The sequence below is a fragment of the Oncorhynchus tshawytscha genome, linkage group LG10, assembly GCF_018296145.1.
Source record: "Oncorhynchus tshawytscha isolate Ot180627B linkage group LG10, Otsh_v2.0, whole genome shotgun sequence".
In the NCBI taxonomy this organism is placed as follows: Eukaryota; Metazoa; Chordata; class Actinopteri; order Salmoniformes; family Salmonidae; genus Oncorhynchus; species Oncorhynchus tshawytscha.
In genome coordinates this window covers 33,762,314-33,781,977 of record NC_056438.1, presented here as the reverse complement: position 1 = coordinate 33,781,977, position 19,664 = coordinate 33,762,314, and the positions used below count along the sequence as shown (strand labels likewise).

At 43.0% G+C, this 19,664-nt stretch overlaps 1 protein-coding gene across 1 annotated transcript in view; it reads right to left on the bottom strand.

Moving 5' to 3' along the window:
- Positions 1-10,133: 10,133 nt before the first annotated feature.
- LOC112261057 (NACHT and WD repeat domain-containing protein 2) overlaps positions 10,134-19,664 on the bottom strand; it is an 83,370-nt gene continuing 73,839 nt past the window's right edge. Inside the window, exon 7 of the mRNA XM_024436410.1 lies at positions 10,134-14,189. Within this exon, the coding sequence (XP_024292178.1) occupies positions 10,290-14,189 (3,900 nt within the window). The 3' untranslated portion in view covers positions 10,134-10,289. The remainder of the gene's footprint in view (positions 14,190-19,664) is intronic.

Genomic DNA, 19,664 nt, shown 5'->3' with positions numbered 1-19,664 from the left:
ATAAACCATACACTGAAAATCTCTTCCCAACTATTTTGCAATCTATATGGCACAGCTGTCAATTTTTTGGTCCTTAATATGAAGCTGCTATATATTTTTAATTATCACAATTTTCTTTAATCAATGTTGGTTTTTAATGCAGGGCCGGCAGACAAGTTCCTTACTTATCCCCCTTCCACTTGCCTCTTCCATTTTGCGGTAATGCTGCAATTAGTTGGTTGTAATTTTGGGTAGAGCAGACTTTTCCATATATTTGAGTTAGCTGCATGTGTGACATAACTCCACCAGTCCTATGTATGATATCATTTACAAAGATTGAATTTTTTTCAAGATTAAGGGTTTACAGGGTTGCTTTCATTAGGTCTGGATGCCTTATATGGAATACAGTACAACAAAAGGAGTCTGTATTGAAAACATGCCCACGTCAGGGGAGACATCTGCTAGGCTGCTCAGTCCCTGGGGGTCTGCCGTCTTATGGGTTGTCACCCTGGCCGTAGCCTAACAAACCCCAAAACCAATAATGAATGTTTCACGAAGATCCTCAAGCTGAGTGGGGTGTGTTGGTTTGGAGCGCTACAGGGCGTGGATCCTTAGGGACAGGATGGGGCGATCCAGCTATATTGTGTGCAAGTAAAACAAGCTCTACAGTACTACTAGGCCTATGATATGAATTATACTGAACAAAATATAAATGCAACAATTTCAAAGATTTTGCTGAGTCCAAGGGAAATGTGGGATGCAAATTGTTTTGGGAGAGAGTTGAGTGTTATATTGGCTGGGCAGTCTGGCTGTAATTTGACATGGAGGATGTCTTAATAAAGACAATTAAAAGTATTTGTATTTTGTTAAGAGTTGTTCATTTGTTAGGCTATTGGTTAAAGGTGCCACACAATATTGATTATTTAATTACATTTGATCTAGTTCAGTCTCATCAATCACTGAAACATATTTAATGATGATTACTTAGCTTGATGACTGTGGGTTTCTTTGCTTCTAAATAGACACATTGGATTGTGTAGAAATGCAGGAAATGTGCTTTAGATGGCCAAAAAGGTCCCCCCCTATTCCAACTATAAACTACTGAAAGAGCTTCTTCCTGTGCTTGTTGAACATAATAAACGGCTCCCTAAACGGCTCTGGATGTGTACCAAACTCACTAAAAGTAGCAGTATTAAAGCCTCTCCTGATAAAGCACCCATTCCTCTCGTTTTTATGGAAAAAACTGTTCCTCAGCAACTCACTGCCTTCCTGAAGACAAATAATGTATACGAAATGCTCCAGTCTGGTTTTAGACCTGATCATAGTACCGAGACTGCACTCGTGAATGTGATAAATGACCTTTTAATGGTGTCAGACCAAGGCTCTGCATCTATTTTCGTGTTCCTAGTCCTTAGTGCCGCTTTTGACACCATTGATCACCACATTCTTTTGGAGAGATTGGAAACTGTAATTGGTCTACGCAGTAAGTTTTGGTGTTTCTCAAGGATCTGTTCTAGGACAACAATTTTTTTCACTATATATGTTACCTTTAGATGATGTCATTCGGAAAACACAATGGATGTACAGTCATCTCAAATTACACTGTGAATGACCTCTGTTAATCTGGACCCTGATCTTTCTTTTGACTAACATATCAAACATATTTAAAGAGCAGTAAGGGCTTTATGAATACATTTGATTGATTGATTGATTGACTGATATAGAATGTTGTAGTATACTGTAGAATACAATTGTAAATACATAGTATAATATAGTATTTTTTATATGGGTGTCTCTGATTTGCCGTATCTATAGAAGGATGTAGGGGATTGTTTTTCCCAACAGCGAAGCGGCTAGCTAGGGAGTGAAGAGCTTTGATTAAAATTTCGGCCCATCTCATGATTAATATATTGTATGTAGTCTTGGGTGGTTTAATCTTTTAGTACTTGACAGAGAGAGAGGTAAGAAGAGAGATAGAGAGATGAGGTGGTGAGGGTGAGTCACATTCAAAACCTTCTGATCACAGGTTGGATAATGAAAGATGGAAAAAGAGGGTGATGACAAAAGAAGGCCCCTATGCTCAAGTATCAATACGACTACACAATAAGGCAGTTATTTTGGGCTGAGTAAATACAGATAATGTCATACTGTGCATAGCCTACTGTAAAGACACACACAGGTTAGATTTGTGGTCTAGCGAGCCCTCCCGGTTTGAAAAACTGTAATTATTGTGTGTTTGTGTGTGGAGGAGTCTGCTGCTGTCTTTGGTGTATGAGTAATGTGCTTGCTGCAGCCAGCTCATTCTGTTTTCAGAGGGATTTATCGTGGACGCCATAAGACATGAGCTCACCCTCCGTCATTACAATGGAAGGCATGGCCACTTGCTCACTTGGCACACAGCAGATCAGACACCGGCCTCAGATAATTAAGTTGGTAGCCCAAAGCAAAAAGCTTTAGCCGTCCAATCACATGATCTGCATGTGTTTATCTGTGTGTGTGTGTGTGTGTGTGTGCGTGCGTGCGTGCGTGCGTGCCTGCAGCTGCAGGGCAGTGGCAGAGAGCTCCAGGTGCTCTGTACATAACCTAATGATAATGACGCTGTCCAACAGCATGCTTGTCTGTAGCTGAGCGCAGAATGGGCAGGGCAATTACTTTACCCATCAACTAATGTTACATCTCTGCTTGTGTGTGTGTGTAATGTTTATCCAAATGAGAGAAAGAGAGAGAAGGGGGGGTATCAGTTCATGTTCAATGAGTACACATAATGCACCAGTGTGTGGCTGTTTGGAGCCAAGAACAGCAAGAAAAAACATTCTTAACCAGAGGGGAAAACACACTATTTCAGGTTGTCTCGACGGGAACTTTTTCACTCAGGCCCACTTCCAGCATTGGGGAACGTCAAGTGGCGTTGAGCTAGACATTTCTGACAAGTTATAAATAGCTCTCTAAGGTATGCAATGACTGACATGACAAGATGAAAATTGATGGTGCACTACCCAATTTCGAAATTGCACCTTGTGCATTCTACTATTACAACCTTCAAGAGTAAGTTGAAAGCCAGATTGAGTTCCTTAAAAATACATTGCGCGCACCACAGTTTGAGGCCCACTGGTCTAGACGATCAGTAACAACTTCAGACTGCTGCAATGAGAAGCATGACAAAGGTCTGGAGGCGAAAAGTTAACCATTTTATTACATTAAAATGTTCCGTACAAACAATGCACACACTATTTCATATTGCTTCAGATATAAGTTTATATTTTTCTGTTAGAATAACTCCAGTTAAACAACTCTGTAACAAAATGCAAGTACAACATTTATGAAAATATAAATATCTCTAAACAGGTAAGTCAGTCCTGACCATACAAAGAATACCGTAGAAACATTCATTACCAGTATGTCAATTGTGTCGCCAACATGTACGTTTTTAAAAGTAATTCAAGTTACATGACATACAATAATAGCATATACTGGCTTTCATATGGACACATTCAAATATACTCTTAAACTGGCAATATATTATAAGTGGACTTAAACGTCTTCTTTAGCAAAGATAATACATTTTCTCTATAATTCTTCAACATAATCACAGTAAAGCACTCAAACAATTCGGTCATGATGTAAGTTATACAAGCCTTACAAAATGGACCATTGTCAACAGAACAAAACATCAAACTAGTATCGGAACTTTGGCAAATAGAATGTTTGCTTTGAGAGCAATGAAATATGCTAAAGCTTAATACTGCTACTTTAATTTACCTTTGGGCCAGCGTCTCAACTGCTGAAAAAAAAGTTAGCATACAATTTGACAGAATAGCCCTTAAAAGGTTTTATGGAAAACAAAAACCTTAGGGTGCTGACGAGTCATCCTTGACTGATGATATATTTTAATTTCATCTCTCTCTCTCTCTCTCTCTCTCTCTCGTCGGAGTGCATGCTGGGAGTGCATGCTGGGAGTGAGTCGTCAGGCAGGAGTGATTGTGAGTGCGAATGGAATTTCTTTTCACTCTATTGGGGGTTGGTATGTATATATATATATATATTGATTAGTTTAGTTGTTTTAAGGGTATCTTGTTTAAACTATCAATAAGCACGTATAGGGGTGGTGGGATCTTTGCTTTGAGGTTGGTTTTTCGCGAGGGCACAACCAGCGGGTGGAGCTGGTTGCTATGGCCACTCGTGGAAATGAAAAGTTTGAAAAACTTAGTCGGAGGCATGGAGTAAAGATTCCTGCTGCGGCCGGGTGTTCAGTGGAAGAATGTAGCTTGGCTGTGGGTGCTATCATTGGGTATGATAGCATCAAATCAGCCTCAAGGATGAATAGCGCTGTAGTGATATTCTTAGATTCAATTGAAAAGGTGAATAAAATAGTTGAGAGGGGTGTTGTGTTGCGGGAAACACAGACGCCGGTATTTCCGCTTATGAATCCTGCGAAGAAAGTTATGCTTTCTAACGTGCCACCATTTGTTAGAGATGAAGTGTTAGAGCGAGAGTTATCTCGCCATGGTCAAATAGTATCTACAATAAAGAAGGTTCTTTTTGGATGCAAATCTCCGTTGTTGAAACATGTCGTGTCTCATAGGAGACAAGTGCATATGATTTTAAAAAAGGAAGGAGATGAACTGAATTTAGCGTTTAGCTTTAAGATTGATGGATTTGATTATGTCTTCTATGCATCTACTGAATCAATGAAATGCTTTGGATGTGGAAGAGAGGGGCATTTGGTGCGTAGTTGTCCCGAAAATGAGCGCGCTGAGCCTGGTAATAGTTTTAGTGCGAGTGCAAATAACGCAATACTACGGGTGCATGAGAAGAGAGAAGGTGGGCAGATGTGGTTGGAAAAGCAGGAGAGGAAGGCAGTGTGGATACGGGGGCAATTGTGGTAGATCAGAACAAAGAGGGAGGGGAAACAATAGGTGAGATTGCGACTGCCGTCGCTGAGGTGGTGCTGGAAAATGAAATTGGAAGTCAAGAGGAGATTGAAATAAGGGAAAAGGAAGCGGATGTTTTCAAAATACCTAGGAGTAAAAGGAAGAATTTAAGGGGTGGTGAAGGGTCTAATTCTAAGAGAAAGGTAGAGTTTGATAAATCAATTGAAGATGAAAAAGGTGTAGAGATGGTGGAGTATTCTTCTGGGGAGGATAGTGAGAGTGAGTCATCTGACACGTCACAACAATATAGTGAGATAAATGGGGTGGAAGGGATGTATGGGATCGAGAGGATACGTCAATTTTTGAAGTTGACAAAAGGGAAGAAATATATGCAGGATTACAATGTAACTGATTTTTTCCCTGAACGTGAATTGTTTATTGAATCAGCAAAGTTTCTGATGTCAAAAATTACAGGGGGAAGTTTGAAAAGCCCTGAAATTGCTAGACTCAAGAAAGTGGTCACAAGAGTGATAAGTGATGTAAATTCTAAAGAAAATGAAAGAGTTCAGTTGCAGTCTTAACTCTGTAAAGAGATGTGATGGCTGTATCTTCCTCTGTATATTTTTTTTATCCATGAGCAGTTTTAAGATTTCTTCTTTAAACGTAAATGGGGCAAGAGATGTTAAAAAAAGAGCCATGGTGTATGAGTTAATTAGAGGAAAGGGAAGTGACATCATTTTTCTACAAGAAACGCATAGTAATTTGGAAAATGAAGTTATGTGGCAACAGGAGTGGGGGGGACAGTGGTGTGTAGTCATAAAAACTCAAAAAGTGGGGGTGTGGTTATCTTGTTCTCAAAAGGGTTTTTGCCGTTGTCATATGAGGTTGAAGAGGTAGTTGAGGGGAGGTTATTAAAAGTTAGAGCAAGGTATGAAAACATCACTATGTGTCTGATAAATGTATATGCCCCAGTGGTGACAGTTGAGAGGGTATGTTTTTTAGAGACATTATCAAATACCATTGAGAAATGTAACAAAGAAGATTATTTGTTTATTGCTGGGGATTTTAACTGCACAGTTAGTGATTTAGATAGAAATCACCAAGAACCTCATATAGCCTCAAGGATGTTTTTAAAACGCCTCATTGTAACAAATGAATTGTGTGATATTTGGCGGAGTCAACATGGAGGAACAAGGCAGTACACCTGGGCGCATGTGAGAGAGACATCATCTCTATGGCCAGGTTAGATAGGTTTTATGTTTTTGAGCATCAATCTCAAGTTTGTAAATCAAGTGTGATAACTCCAGTGGGATTTTCTGATCATTGTTTAATAACAGAGGTGGTGTTCATTAACGATGTAAAACCCAAAAGCGCATACTGGCATTTTAATATAACTTTATTGAGTGATGCTCACTTCAGGAACTGTTTCAGTTTGTTTTGGGAGAGATGGAGGTCTCAAAAGGCCAGTTTTGTATCCATTCAACAGTGGTGGGATATAGGGAAAATCCAGATTCAGCAATTTTGTAATCAATACACGAGGAATGTCACCAAGGATATCACCAGATCAATGAAAGCCCTAGAGATTGAAATAGTGGAACTCATGACGTTGGTTGAGACCACAGGAGATCGAGGCCATACTCAGGCCCTCAAGAGGAGAAAAACTGCATTGGCAGACCTGCTGGGTATCAGAGCACAGGGGGCACTGGTGAGAAGTACATTTCAGGGAATATCTGAAATGGATGCCTCATCCAAATTTTTCTTTGGTTTAGAGAAAAAGAATGGACAAAGAAAAATTATTCATTGTCTCAAATCATCTGTTGGACAAGAGCTCACTAGCCCTAGTGAAATTAGAAAGAGGGCAGTAGAGTTCTATGCTGAGCTCTACAAGTGTGAGTACAAAGAGGACAAAACAGTGACACAGCAGTTCTTTGATGGGCTCCCAAAGGTGGCTGCAGAAGCTCAGGTTGAGCTTGAGCAACCATTGTCTTTGCAGGATTTATACACTGCATTAAAAGGCATGGAAAATGGAAGGGCACCAGGCATTGATGGGCTTCCCGTTGACTTTTTAAGTCTTTTTGGGCTGTGTTGGGTGAGGATTGGTTAGAAGTAGCTAATGATAGTTTAACCGGAGGGTTACTACCAATAAGCTGCAGAAGGGCTGTCCTCACCCTACTGCCCAAAAAGGGTGACCCGAGGGAGGTGAAGAACTGGAGGCCGGTGGCTTTATTGTGCACTGATTATAAGATATTGTCAAAAGCTTTGTCCAACAGGCTGAGGGAGGTGATGGGGCAAATCATACATACGGATCAGTCCTACTGTGTTCCTGGCAGGCAGATAGGGGATAACATTTCTCTGATTCGTGATTTTTTTGGACGTCTCTAGGGCTATTGGGTTGGATGCTGGTCTAATTTCAATTGATCAGGAAAAGGCATTTGACCGAGTTGAACATCAATATTTATGGCAAACGTTTGAGGCGTTTGGGTTCAGCTCTGGTTTTATTGCCATGATAAAGGTGATATATGGTGACATTGAAAGTGTATTGAAAGTTAACGGTGGTTTGAGTGCTCCTTTTAAAGTGTGTAGAGGTATTAGGCAGGGATGTTCTATGTCAGGGATGTTATATGCCATTGCTATAGAGCCACTACTAAATAGCATTAGAAGGCGCATTGCAGGGGTGTGCCTTTCAGAGGATATTCCTCCTATTCGTCTCTCAGCCTATGCTGATGATGTAGTTGTGTTAGTGAAAAATCAAGCGGAGGTGGATAGCTTGAGTCTAATGGTTGATCGTTTTAGGGAATATCCTCTGCAAAGGTAAATTGGGAAAAGAGTTGTGCGTTACAGATTGGAGAATGGTCTGGAGGGATCATGGCTTTGCCAGGGGGGCTAGAATGGTGTAAGGGAGGTTTTAAGTATCTTGGAGTATACCTAGGAGATGAGGGGACTATGGAAAAAAATTGGAGTGGGGTGGTTGAAATGGTGGAAGGGAGGATGAGGAGATGGCGTTGGTTATTATCTCGTATGTCATATAGGGGGCGCACTATTATAGTTAATAATGTGATTGCATCTGCACTGTGGCATCGGTTGTCAGTTTTAGAACCACCATCTGGCCTTCTGGCTAAGATACAGGCAATTATTGTGGATTTCTTTTGGGATAAATATCACTGGGTTCCACAAAGTGTTTTGTATTTGTCAAAAGAAGAGGGGGGACAAGGTCTTGTACATCTTGCTAGTAGGGCTGCTGCTTTCCGATTTCAGTTTATTCAAAGGTTGCTTTATGGACCGGAAAATGTGGTGTGGAGAGGGGTGGCAGGTCTTATATTACAACGGGTTGGAGGATTAGGTTTAAAGAAGGCTTTATTTCTGGTTGATAGTAGCCAGATTTCTAGGGAGGGAGTACCTCCGTTTTACAGAGGACTTCTCAGAGTGTGGAGCATAATGAAGGTGTCTAGACGAACTTCAGCGGAGTCAGTGCATTGGCTGTTGGAGGAACCTCTGGTGTATGGGGCAAGACTGGATTGTACAACTGCAGCTGTTCCACATTTCTCCAAGATTCTGGTGAAGGGGAAAATCATCACCTTAAAACAGTTCATGGCCATGGCTGGGCCCGCCTTAATGGATGGAAGACGGGTGGCAGAACATTTGGGGATGAGGTTGGAAAGGATTGTTGGACAAATGCTGGGGAGCTGCAGGAAGGCTCTGTCAGCGGAAGAATGGGGTATGCTTAGTAGCCACAAGAAGAAGGTACAAGATGAAGACGTCTCATTTCCAAGACTAGGGATTACACCAAATATCCCAGAGTCAGAAAGAAAGGCGTTATTGCTGGATTTGAGAGGGTTGGAGGAGGTGGGTTTGGATGAGGTGAATGGGAAGGACTTGTATAGGGGGTGTGTCAAGGTGTTGAATAAAGATAAATTGAAAAATAGAAAAGACACTCCATGGAGGGTAAAATTGGGCATTGATGATAGGGTAAAGCCAGCATGGAGGGCACTGTACAAACCACCGTTACAAAAGGGTACTGGTGATATGCAATGGAGGGTTTTACATGGCATCATTGCAGTTAATGCTTTTGTATCTGTTATTAATTCAGATGTTAGAGATGGATGTCCTTTTTGTAATATAAGAGAAACCATTTTTGACTGTTTTATGGAGTGTGAGAGGATAAAACCTCTATTGGAAATGCTGGAATCTTTGTTTAAAGCTGTAGGGGAATTTTTCAATCACACTGTTTTTATTTTGGGGTTTCAATATAGTAAACAACAGAAAAGAAAATGTCAAATGTTACATTTTATTTTGGGACAAGCTAAGATGTCAATTTTTCTGAGTAGAAAACATAAGATAGAAACGGGATATGGGAAGGATGTAAGATGTGTTTTTAAAGGATTAGTGAAAGCAAGAATAAAAGTAGATTTTGAGTTCTTTTCAGCTGTAAAAGATCTCCTATTATTTGAGGAGAAGTGGGCCTACGAAAGAGCGCTTTGTTTTGTAGAGGAGGGGAAATTATTTTTTGCTGATGAAATAAGTTGAATATATATGTTATGTATTTATTTTTGTTTAGGAATTACATTTGTTGTTTCATTTCTGAAAAGGCAGTGTGTCATTTTTTTAATGTTAACACTTGAGTAAAAAATAAAGGTTTTATAAAAACTCACTCTCTCTCTCTAAGCTGTAAAATATAAGACTTTGTAAGGCATGGATGTATATAGCAAGATGCAACATTATGCTCAATAGCGGTGTCCGCTTAAAAACAAATAATTAATGAACCAGAAGACTTAGACTCTCAATAATTGTTCTTCTTTGATCATTTCAATCAACAAAATTGATTATGTATGCTAGTATATGTATCTCTGCATATACTGTGTTTACAAATTCCTTTACAAAGTCTTCGTAATTCTCAGTAGTCTGCATGAAAATGAAATACATTTTAAAATCCAGGTACTCATTTTGATTGCATTAAGAAAAACATATATATATTTTTAAGGAGTTGCACAAAATGCAGCAGCAGCCAAGAGAACAAACATAAATATTTCTAAAGAAAAGCATGTATAAGGAAGAGTATTCAAGCTCACTGGAATGGCTTTGGATATGTAAAACAGAGAAATGTAAATATCAACTTTGTTCTTCAAATGCAAAAGGACACAATGGCAAAACAATAGATTAAATATATTAAATATATATTTTCTATATATTTATTCTAGTTTTCAAACCATAAAAACAACTTCATCATGTGAAGAAAAAAACTAAAACGATACCATAAAGGTTGTCATACATGACTTGAGTGCAGCATTATAGTAGCAGTCAGTTCGTACCCAGAAGACTGACATCTGCAGCTAATTTAGGTGGCTGTAAACAAGAGTAAACTGCATCCCCCCGAGAAACCTCATACATCCACCTCAATCTCACCTACCTAGCATCTTCGCCCATTGCTCCACTCTCCCACTTTCACTGCAACAGTTCGCTCTTTTTGGTGGGGATGGTGGTCTCAGCCTCCCCAGAGTCAGACACGTTGATGGGGCTATCCCTGGAGAAGACCTCGGTGGACTCCCTCCACAAGCAGTCTGCAATGGTCTTGAAGGCGTGGTTGCCACACTTGGGCCTTATCTTTTGTGAGGCATTGTTGACGATCTGCCGACTGTTGGATGTGGCAATCTTGATCTTGAGCGCGGCGTCCACCCTGTCCACCACCGTATAGGTGCCAATGCTGCCATCCTCGAAGCCAATGATGATATTGAGCGCTCGCTGGGACAGGCAGAGGAAGGTGGGCGTCTTGTAAAGGGAGCATGTCCCGATGCTCTTTCCATCTGCCAGACGCATCACGATCAGGTTGGACACCACACCCACCTCGTCATCCTCATCACTGTTCCGGAAGCAGACATAGACCAGGTAGCGCCCGTCCCTCGACAGCTTCTGCCGCCAGATGATACCGGCGGCGTGGACAAGTCTCAGCTTCCCGCTATGAAGATCCAACACGTTAATGTTCTCGTCACCTTTGGAGATGATGCCCAGTTTCCCATTTGGTGAAATTTGGAACTCCTCCAGATTTTTTAGGAAGTTAGTAGGCAGCTGGACCCGTCTGCAGACAGACTCATCTGCCACACTCCATATAAACACAGTCTCTGTAGATGTGATGAAGACAACAAAGTCTGGGCAGTCAGGAATGAGTTTGAAGTTGATAATGCTAATGCCATCATCACAGACAAACTTCTTGGAAATACTGCCTGACCAGAGGCTAACAGCGAGCAGCTTGTTTTTTGTGATCCCCACTAGGAAGGTGTTTGCTGTGGTGATCAGTGCATTCTGTAGGGTCACCAGGATGTTGCACACCTTGTGTCCAGTGGCCAGCCTCCAGACTCGGGAGCAGTTCTGTTCGCATAGGGAAACCACAAACTGGTCATTGTGGGTCATCAGGAGCTGAGATATCTTCTGTCCGTTGATGCGAAAGATATTTTCGCCAGTGGCCGTGTGCCAGATGTACTGGCTGCACTTGTCATCCGACGTCACCATGAGATCCCCAGAGGATGTCAGGACACAGTTTTCCACCAAGCCCTCATGCTTGAAGACAGTCTCTATGAAGCCTGTGCTGAAGTTCCACTTGTGGATGGCTTCAGAGCCATCCATGGTGAACACAAAGTCCTCCCTGCCAGAAAGCTGTAAGCTCTGGATCTTCTTGCCTGTTTTGTCAATGTTGGACATGGCTGTAATGATGTCAATGTCCCAGACTGATAGCACTCCACTGCTGGCCACAGACAGGAGCAGGTTGTGGTGGATGGACTTGATGAGTTTGACGATGGCCCCAGAGATCTCAATCAGGCTGGCCATGCACTGCCCACTGTCTCTCCTCCACACAAATATGGATGACGTGTTCTCCATGGAGGCCACAATACTTTGGCCATTTTTTGAGAGGACTGCAGCCACGAATCGCTCAGCATGCTTGGCCTTGAACTTCTCTGCCATCTTCCACAACTTGGTGTCCAGGACCTCAATGCTCTTGTCTTTGCAGATGAGGATGGAGCGCTGGTCTTCTGACAGCTCAATGCCTACGACCTCGTTCTCATCCCCCCGGCAGTCATAATCTTCCATCAGTCTGGGGTTGGTGATCTCTTTGGTGTTCCACACCGACAGGCTCCCCTCATTATCAATCATCACCATCTGGTGAATGGTGTCCAGGACCAAGATGGACTTGACAAATCCCCCGGAGAACTCCGACGTGACCGTAGCTAGCTTGTCCCCAGTCCCCAGGTGGAAGATGGACGTGGTGTTGAGGTACTGACCACAGAAGGCGTACATTCCATCCGGGGAGCATTGGACGCAGGTGATCTCATACCAGCAGTGGAACAGGTAGAGGGGCCAGCCGTAGAGCAGATCGATGACATTGACATCTTTACTGGCCTCTAGCCAGGCCAAGGCATGATGGCTGGACAGGGTGAACCCATTGATGAAGGCCACCCCTCCTGTGATACCACAGTGCTTGGAGTTCTTGATGTCCACTTCGGACAGCAAGCAAGACTTATGGTTGTCATATATGAGTAGCGTGTTCTTGGTGGTTGCCACAACCAGGTACTTCTCGTCACTGGTTAGTCTGATTCCCAGGACAACCGAATGGGCCGTGTCTATCTGCCGGAGGAGCTGCCTGCTCTCCACATCCCATGTGCTCACAGACCCATCCTCCAGGGCCACAAGTACGATGTTGGGGGCTAGGGTGGGCAGGATCTCCACGATCTGCATGTAGCTGGAGCACAGCGGCAGCCTTTCAGGGCTGTAGGTGACATCCATGGAGGAGTGGAGGGGCACAATGGAGCAGTATTTGGGGCCGTCCTTGTCGCATTCCAGGAGGAGGTGTTGGAGCTTGGGTAAAGAGGTGACCACAGGGAGGAGCCTCTGCTGCAGCTCTGCGGACAGGGATGCCGGGTTCTTCATGACTTTGATCTTGATGCTGCGCAGCGTGGTGGCCAAAAACTTGAGTTCTTTCTCCTGGGAGTAGTTGTAGGCTACATCTATGTCGGTCAGTGCCTTCTCAAACTGCCCTATCTTGATCATGGTGTAGAGCCAGCTGAAGTTCATGATAACCCCGTACACAAGGTCGTCCATGCGGCCGCTCCGAGTTAGATGGTAGAGGAGCTCCGTCATCTTCCTGTGGTTGACAAAGAAGATATCAGGCTCCAGAAGATTACACTGGAACACCCAGGGCTGCTCAGGGGTCTGCCTGTCATAGGAGTACTTCTCGGCGGATGCTTCTTTGTGGGACGGCTGCTGGGAGTGTGGATTCTTGTGTTGGGAGATGTTAAGCGAGGCAAAGTGGTTGTTGTCACAGTGGAAGATCTTTTTCCTGCCTCCCGACCATGCCCCCAGGAAGTATTCGGCTAGGAGGCTGTGCATCTGGTGCACATCCTCCTCGTTGCTAAGATACAACTTCTGGGCGATGAGTTGCAGGTGTCTGTTGGCCCACATCATCAGGGTAACATTATGCACCTGCCTTTCCAGAAGGTACCCCTCCAGTTCCTCTTTCAGCCTTGCCACCAGGTCATAAGAGATCCTCAGTGGGTTTTTTAGATTTGAACTCACCATGATATCTCCCAACACACTGTTATCCAATGACAGAATATCTTCCAGCTCTACCTCCGTTAACCCCACATTGGCCATGGTGATGTATCCCAGTGACCTGAATACGAACCGCTGCCCCAGTTTGTTCTCCACAGAGTAGAAGAGCTGCTCGATGCTCTCGTGCACGGTGGAGCACAGTGACTTGTCATCCACATCCTTGTGCGAGCGCCAATGCACCACCTCCTGGTAAATGAGGTTGACAAACATGGGAAGCGTACACTTGGCCAGCGCTTCATTGACGTAGATCTGCTGTCCCGAAGTCACCTTTCTCTTCAACCCCAGCAGCTGCTGCTTCAGTATCTGACTACAGGCCTTACGGTCCCGCTGCACCAGCTCTACGTAGCGCCCTTCATCATGAATCAAACAGCGGAGCTTCTGGAGGATTCCGTGTTTGTTGGGTAAAGTGGAGACCACGATGCGGACAGTGCGAGGCAGGTGGGCGGGGAGCCACCACAGCTTGCGGGCCTCGTCGGCTTCCGAGAGCTGCTCCAGGGCATCCAAGATGATGACCAGGGGCCGATGGAAAGAGGACTCCCCCAGCAGGTTGACTAGCAGCTCCCTCATCTCCTGGATCTTGTTGGGCAAGAAGTGGATCAGGCAACGGTAGTTGATGGCTATCTGCTCGCAGATGCTCTGGAGGAGGGTGCGCAGGTTTGTGGCGAACTCGGAGGAGCCCACAAAGCGAACAATGACAACCGGGTCTGTCTCAGGACCCATCTCCATCTGGAGCCACGTGTAGGCCTGGAAACAACAAAGAAAGAGAACATAGATTTTGCAACATTCTCAAGGTTAGATGTCTTTCATGAAAGAGCTCTGTGACACAACACACAGAGAGAACAGACCAGACCATGTTGTCAATAATGGATTGCATTTATAAAAAACGTTTTCAAAGTCTCAAAACATCTCAAAGTGCTCTCCATTTTAAGGAAAGGGTTATCTAACTTGAGAAAGGACTTCTGTGAAAGGAGTAACTAGTTTTGTAATTTTTTATAAGCTTTTTGCAATCATTTCCCACACATTACACTTTAAAAGGAGTTTCAATAATTATCCTGTGTGCAACCCATATAACCCTGCCTGACTCAGGAGACAATAAACAATCAGCAGGCAACATAAAGCTCTACTAAAGAGGAGGGAGCTGGAATTACTATTTGGAAGGCATGGGGCGTGATATGATGCCATGGTTGGAGTTTCAAGTTTCATTAGCCGTATGTACGGTGTACACACCGTCCAACAAAATGTTTACTTGCAGGTTCCTTCTCGACAATCTTCTTTTGGCTGCAGGGACAGTATTGAGTAGCTTGGATGAAAGGTGCCCAGAGTAAACGGCCTGCTCCTCAGTCTCAGTTGATAATATATGCTTATTATTATTAGATAGAAAACATTCTGAAGTTTCTAAACCTGTTTGAATGATGTCTGTGAGTACAACAGAACTCATATGGCAGGCAAAAACCTGAGAAGAAATCCAAACAGGAAGTGAGAAATCTGAGGTTGGTCGATTTTCAACCCAGGCCCTATTGAATTCACAGTGGGATATGAATGAAGTTGCTTCCACTAGATGTCAACAGTCTTTAGAAACTTGAATGAGGCTACTACTGTGTTGTGGGACTGAATAAGAGCTGAATGAGTCAGGTTACTGGCAGAGAGCCATTTCCTGGTCATACTCATTCCACATGATATTGACCTGCGTTACATTGCTCCTCTAGACACAAAGGAATTTTCTGGTTGGAACTTTGTTGAAGATTTATGATAAAAACATCCTAATGATTGATTCTATACATAGTTTGAAATGTTTCTTCGACCTGAAATATAACTTTTAGAAGTTTTTGTCCGAAGTAATGCTCGTTTGGATATGTGTACCTAACGCGCTAACAAAAGTAGCTACTTGGACACAAATAACGGAAATTATCAAACAAATTAAGCATTTATTGTGGAACTGCGATTCCTGGGAGTGCATTCTGATGAAGATCATCAAAGGTAAGGGAATATTTATAATGTGATTTCGGATTTCTGTTGACTCCAAAATGGCGGCAAATTTTATTTATTTATTATTTATTTATTTTCTGAGCGCTGTCTCAGGTTATTGCATGGTTTGCTTTTTCCGTAAAGTCTTTTTGAAATCTGACACAGCGGTTGCATTAAGGAGAGGTATATCTATAATTCTATGTGTATAAATTGGATTATCATCTACATTATTGATGAGTATTTCTGTTGAATAGATGTGGCTATGCAAAATCACTGGATGTTTTTGGAACGTAGCAATGTAAATGGCAATGTAAGTATGATATAAATATGAACTTTATCAAACAAAACATACATGTATTGTGTAACATGAAGTCCTATGAGTGTCATCTGATGAAGATCATCAAAGGTTAGTGATTAATGTTATCTCTATTTGTGCTTTTTGTGACTCCTCTCTTTGGCTGGAAAAATGGCTGTGTTTTTCTGTGAGTTGGTGGTGACCTAACATAATCGTTTGTGGTGCTTTCGCTGTAAAGCCTATTTGAAATCGGAGACTGTGGTGGGATTAACAACAAGATTACTTTTAAAACGGTATAAGATACATGTATGTCTGAGGAATTTTAATTATGAGATTTCTGTTGTTTTGAATTTGGCGCCCTGCACTTTCACTTTCATCCCGTTAATGGGATTGCAGTCCTAAGAAGATAACAACAATAAGAAATAAAAAAGTAAATGGCATAAGTATAATTCCAATTCATGATCCAGTGTTTGCCGATCGTAGGAAATTATTGCACGAACATCTGAGCAAACAAAGTAATAATTAATGCAAAAATAGCCATAAAAAGAAAAGTAGAGTAGGAACCGACAAGATGCGCACCCTCATCAGCACTGAGCAGTGCACAGAGGAGAGATATTTGCTTCAGTACTAGGTATTTTGTCCCCTGTGGCCAATGTATAAAGTCAGAACATCTGCTGTCTCAGCCCCTGCCTGTCAAGGGAGTACCTCAAGTCTCGATCCTAGGCTCCACACTATTCTCAATTTACATCAACAACATAGCTCAGGCAGTAGGAAGGTCTCTCATCTATTTGTATGCAGATGACACAGTCTTATACTTAGCTGGCCTCTCTGGCCCCTCCCTGGATTTTGTGTTAAACACTTCACAACAAAGCTTTTTTAGTGTCCAACAAGTTTTCTCTGCCCTTAACACTGTTCTGAACACTTCCAAAACAAAGGTAATGTGTTTCAGTAAGAAGAATGCCCCTTTCCCCACAGGTGTGATTACTACCGCTGAGGGTTTAGAGCTTGAGGTAGTCACATCATACAAGTACTTGGGAGTATGGCTAAACGGTGCACTGTCCTTCTCTCAGCACATATCAAAGCTGCAGGCTAAAGTTAAATCTAGACTTGGTTTCCTCTATCATAATCGCTCCTCTTTCACCCCAGCTGTCAAACTAACCTTGATTCAGAGGATAAGCATCAACCAGTGGGTCTTGTACCATGTTTGTGGTTTGTACCATGTTTGTGGTGCTAACATGTTGTGCTGCTGCCATATTGTGTTGCTACCGTGTTGTTGTCATGTTGTGTTCCGTTCTACCCATGCTAGATTACGGAGATGTAATTTATAGATCGACAGGTACAATAAGGGTGCTCTTGAGCATCTAGATGTCCAATACCATTTGTCCATCAAATTTGCCACCAATGCTCCTTATAGGACACAACAATGCACTCTATGCTCCTCTGTAAACTGGCCATCTCTGTATACCCGACACAAGACCCACTGGTTGATGCTTATTTATAAAACCCTCTTAGGCCGCACTCTACCCCTATCTGAGATACCGATTGCAGCCCTCATCCTCCACATACAACACCAGTTCTGCCAGTCACATTCTGTTAAAGGGCTCCAAAGCACACACATCCCTGGGTTGCTCCTCCTTTCAGTTCGCTGCAGCTAGGAACTGGAACAAGCTGCAAAAAACTATCAAACTGGACAGTTTTACCTTCATCTCTACATTCAGAGACTCAATCACACTCCTACTGACACTTGTGGCTGCTTCTGGGGACGCATTATTGTCTCTCTCGTTTTGCCCTTTGTGCTGTTGTCTGTGCCCAACAATGTTTGTACCATGTTTGTGGTGCTACCATGTTGTGCTGCTGGCATATTGTGTTCCTACCATGCTGTGTTGTCATGTGTTGATGCCATGCTGTAATTTTGTCTTAGGTCTCTCTTTCTGTAGTGTTGTCTTGTCTCTCTTGTCATAATGTATGTTTTGCCCTACATTTTTATTTTTAATTCCAGCCCCTCCGTCCCCGCAGGAGGCCTTTTGCCTTTTGGCAGGTCATCATTTTATATAATAAATTGTTTTTAACTGACTTCCCTAGTTAAATAAAGGTAAAACAAAATTACAATAATAAGTTGTTTAATATCTGATAACATTCAGTATCAAAAATATGCAAAAGGAGAGAACATTAGAAAGGGGGCTGAACTCAGTTTGTAGAACTAATACATTATTCAAGAGATTCAATCCTGTGAACATTTTAAGCTTTGCCAAGGCCATGAGCTAATCAGAAAAACAACAAGTGAAAATGAAAACATGCTCAAGAGTAAGATAGAAGCAGCCTGCTCCCAGATCTGTTTGTGCTTTTGCCTACTCCATTGTCAAACATGTTTCGCATGACAATTCCATAAGGAGTTGGCAAGAGAGCAGAAAACGACTGGCACCCAGGCTAAGATAAAAACACCCAATGACTTTCCCATAATGAAAGAGATTTTATGAATCAGCGCTGCTCCCTGTTTCATCCATATTAATAGTTTAATTCCAGAAATTAACGAAGGCCCCCTGCTGTGATTCCTAGAATCATTAAACATAATTTGACACTTTCGGAGAGGTTCTTGAGGCTCTGAGATAAGCTACAGAAGTGTGGGTGTGTGAGAGTGTGTGTGCCTATATGTGGGACAAATATGTATGTGCATATGTGAGTTGGTTTGTGTATCTCGGTGTGTGTGACGTGTGTGAGAAAATATGTGAGCACGTGTGTGTGTGTGTGGAGTGCATGGCAACTCCAAGGAGTGTACGGCAGGTCTCAGAGCGCATCATGACGTGATCTTCCTGTCTGGGTTGGTGCCCCCCTTTGGGTTGTGCCGTGGAGGAGATCTTTGTGGGCTATACTCGGCCTTGTCTCAGGATGGTAAGTTGGTGGTTGAAGATATCCCTCTAGTGGTGTGGGGGCTGTGCTTTGGCAAAGTGGGTGGGGTTATATCCTTCCTGTTTGGCCCTGTCCGTGGGTATCATTGGATGGGGCCACAGTGTCTCCTGACCCCTCCTGTCTCAGCCTCCAGTAGTTTATGTGTCGGGGGGCTAGGGTCAGTTTGTTATATCTGGAGTACTTCTCCTGTCTTATCCGGTGTCCTGTGTGAATTTAAGTATGCTCTCTCTAATTCTCTCTTTCTCTCCGAGGACCTGAGCCCTAGGACCATGCCTCAGGTCTACCTGGTATGATGACTCCTTGCTGTCCCCAGTCCACCTGGCCGTGCTGCTGCTCCAGTTTCAACTGTTCTGCCTGCGGCTATGGAATCCTGACCTGTTCACCGGACGCGCTACCTGTCCCAGACCTGCTGTTTTCAACTCTCTAGAGACAGCAGGAGTGGTAGAGATACTCTTAATGATCGGTTATGAAAAGCTAACTGACATTTACTCCTGAGGTGCTGTACCCTCGACAACTACTGTGATTATTATTATTTGACCATGCTGGTCATTTATGAACATTTTAAGATCTTGGCCATGTTCTGTTATAATCTCCACCCGGCACAGCCAGAAGAGGACTGGCCACTCCTCATAGCCTGGTTCCTCTCTAGGTTTCTTCCTAGGTTTTGGCCTTTCTAGGGAGTTTTTCCTAGACACCGTGCTTCTACACCTGCATTGCTTGCTGTTTGGGGTTTTAGGCTGGGTTTCTGTACAGCACTTTGAGATATCAGCTGATGTCCGAAGGGCTATATAAATACATTTGATTTGATGACAGAATTAGCGGTAGTGACAAATATCTGTGAGTCTGCTCCGGGCGATAGGCTGTGTCAACAGATCCATCATTCCATACCTCCCTCCATTCCCCCATCACTCCTCTTATCCAAAAACACAGACCACCTCCCCACTCATCCTGGCAATGTATAACTCCTGAAGGCCACAGAAGCAGCAAGACAAAGCAAATCAAGAAAAACAGGGGCATCCCACTTTAATGTCTAGCACTGATCTCTGCGACAA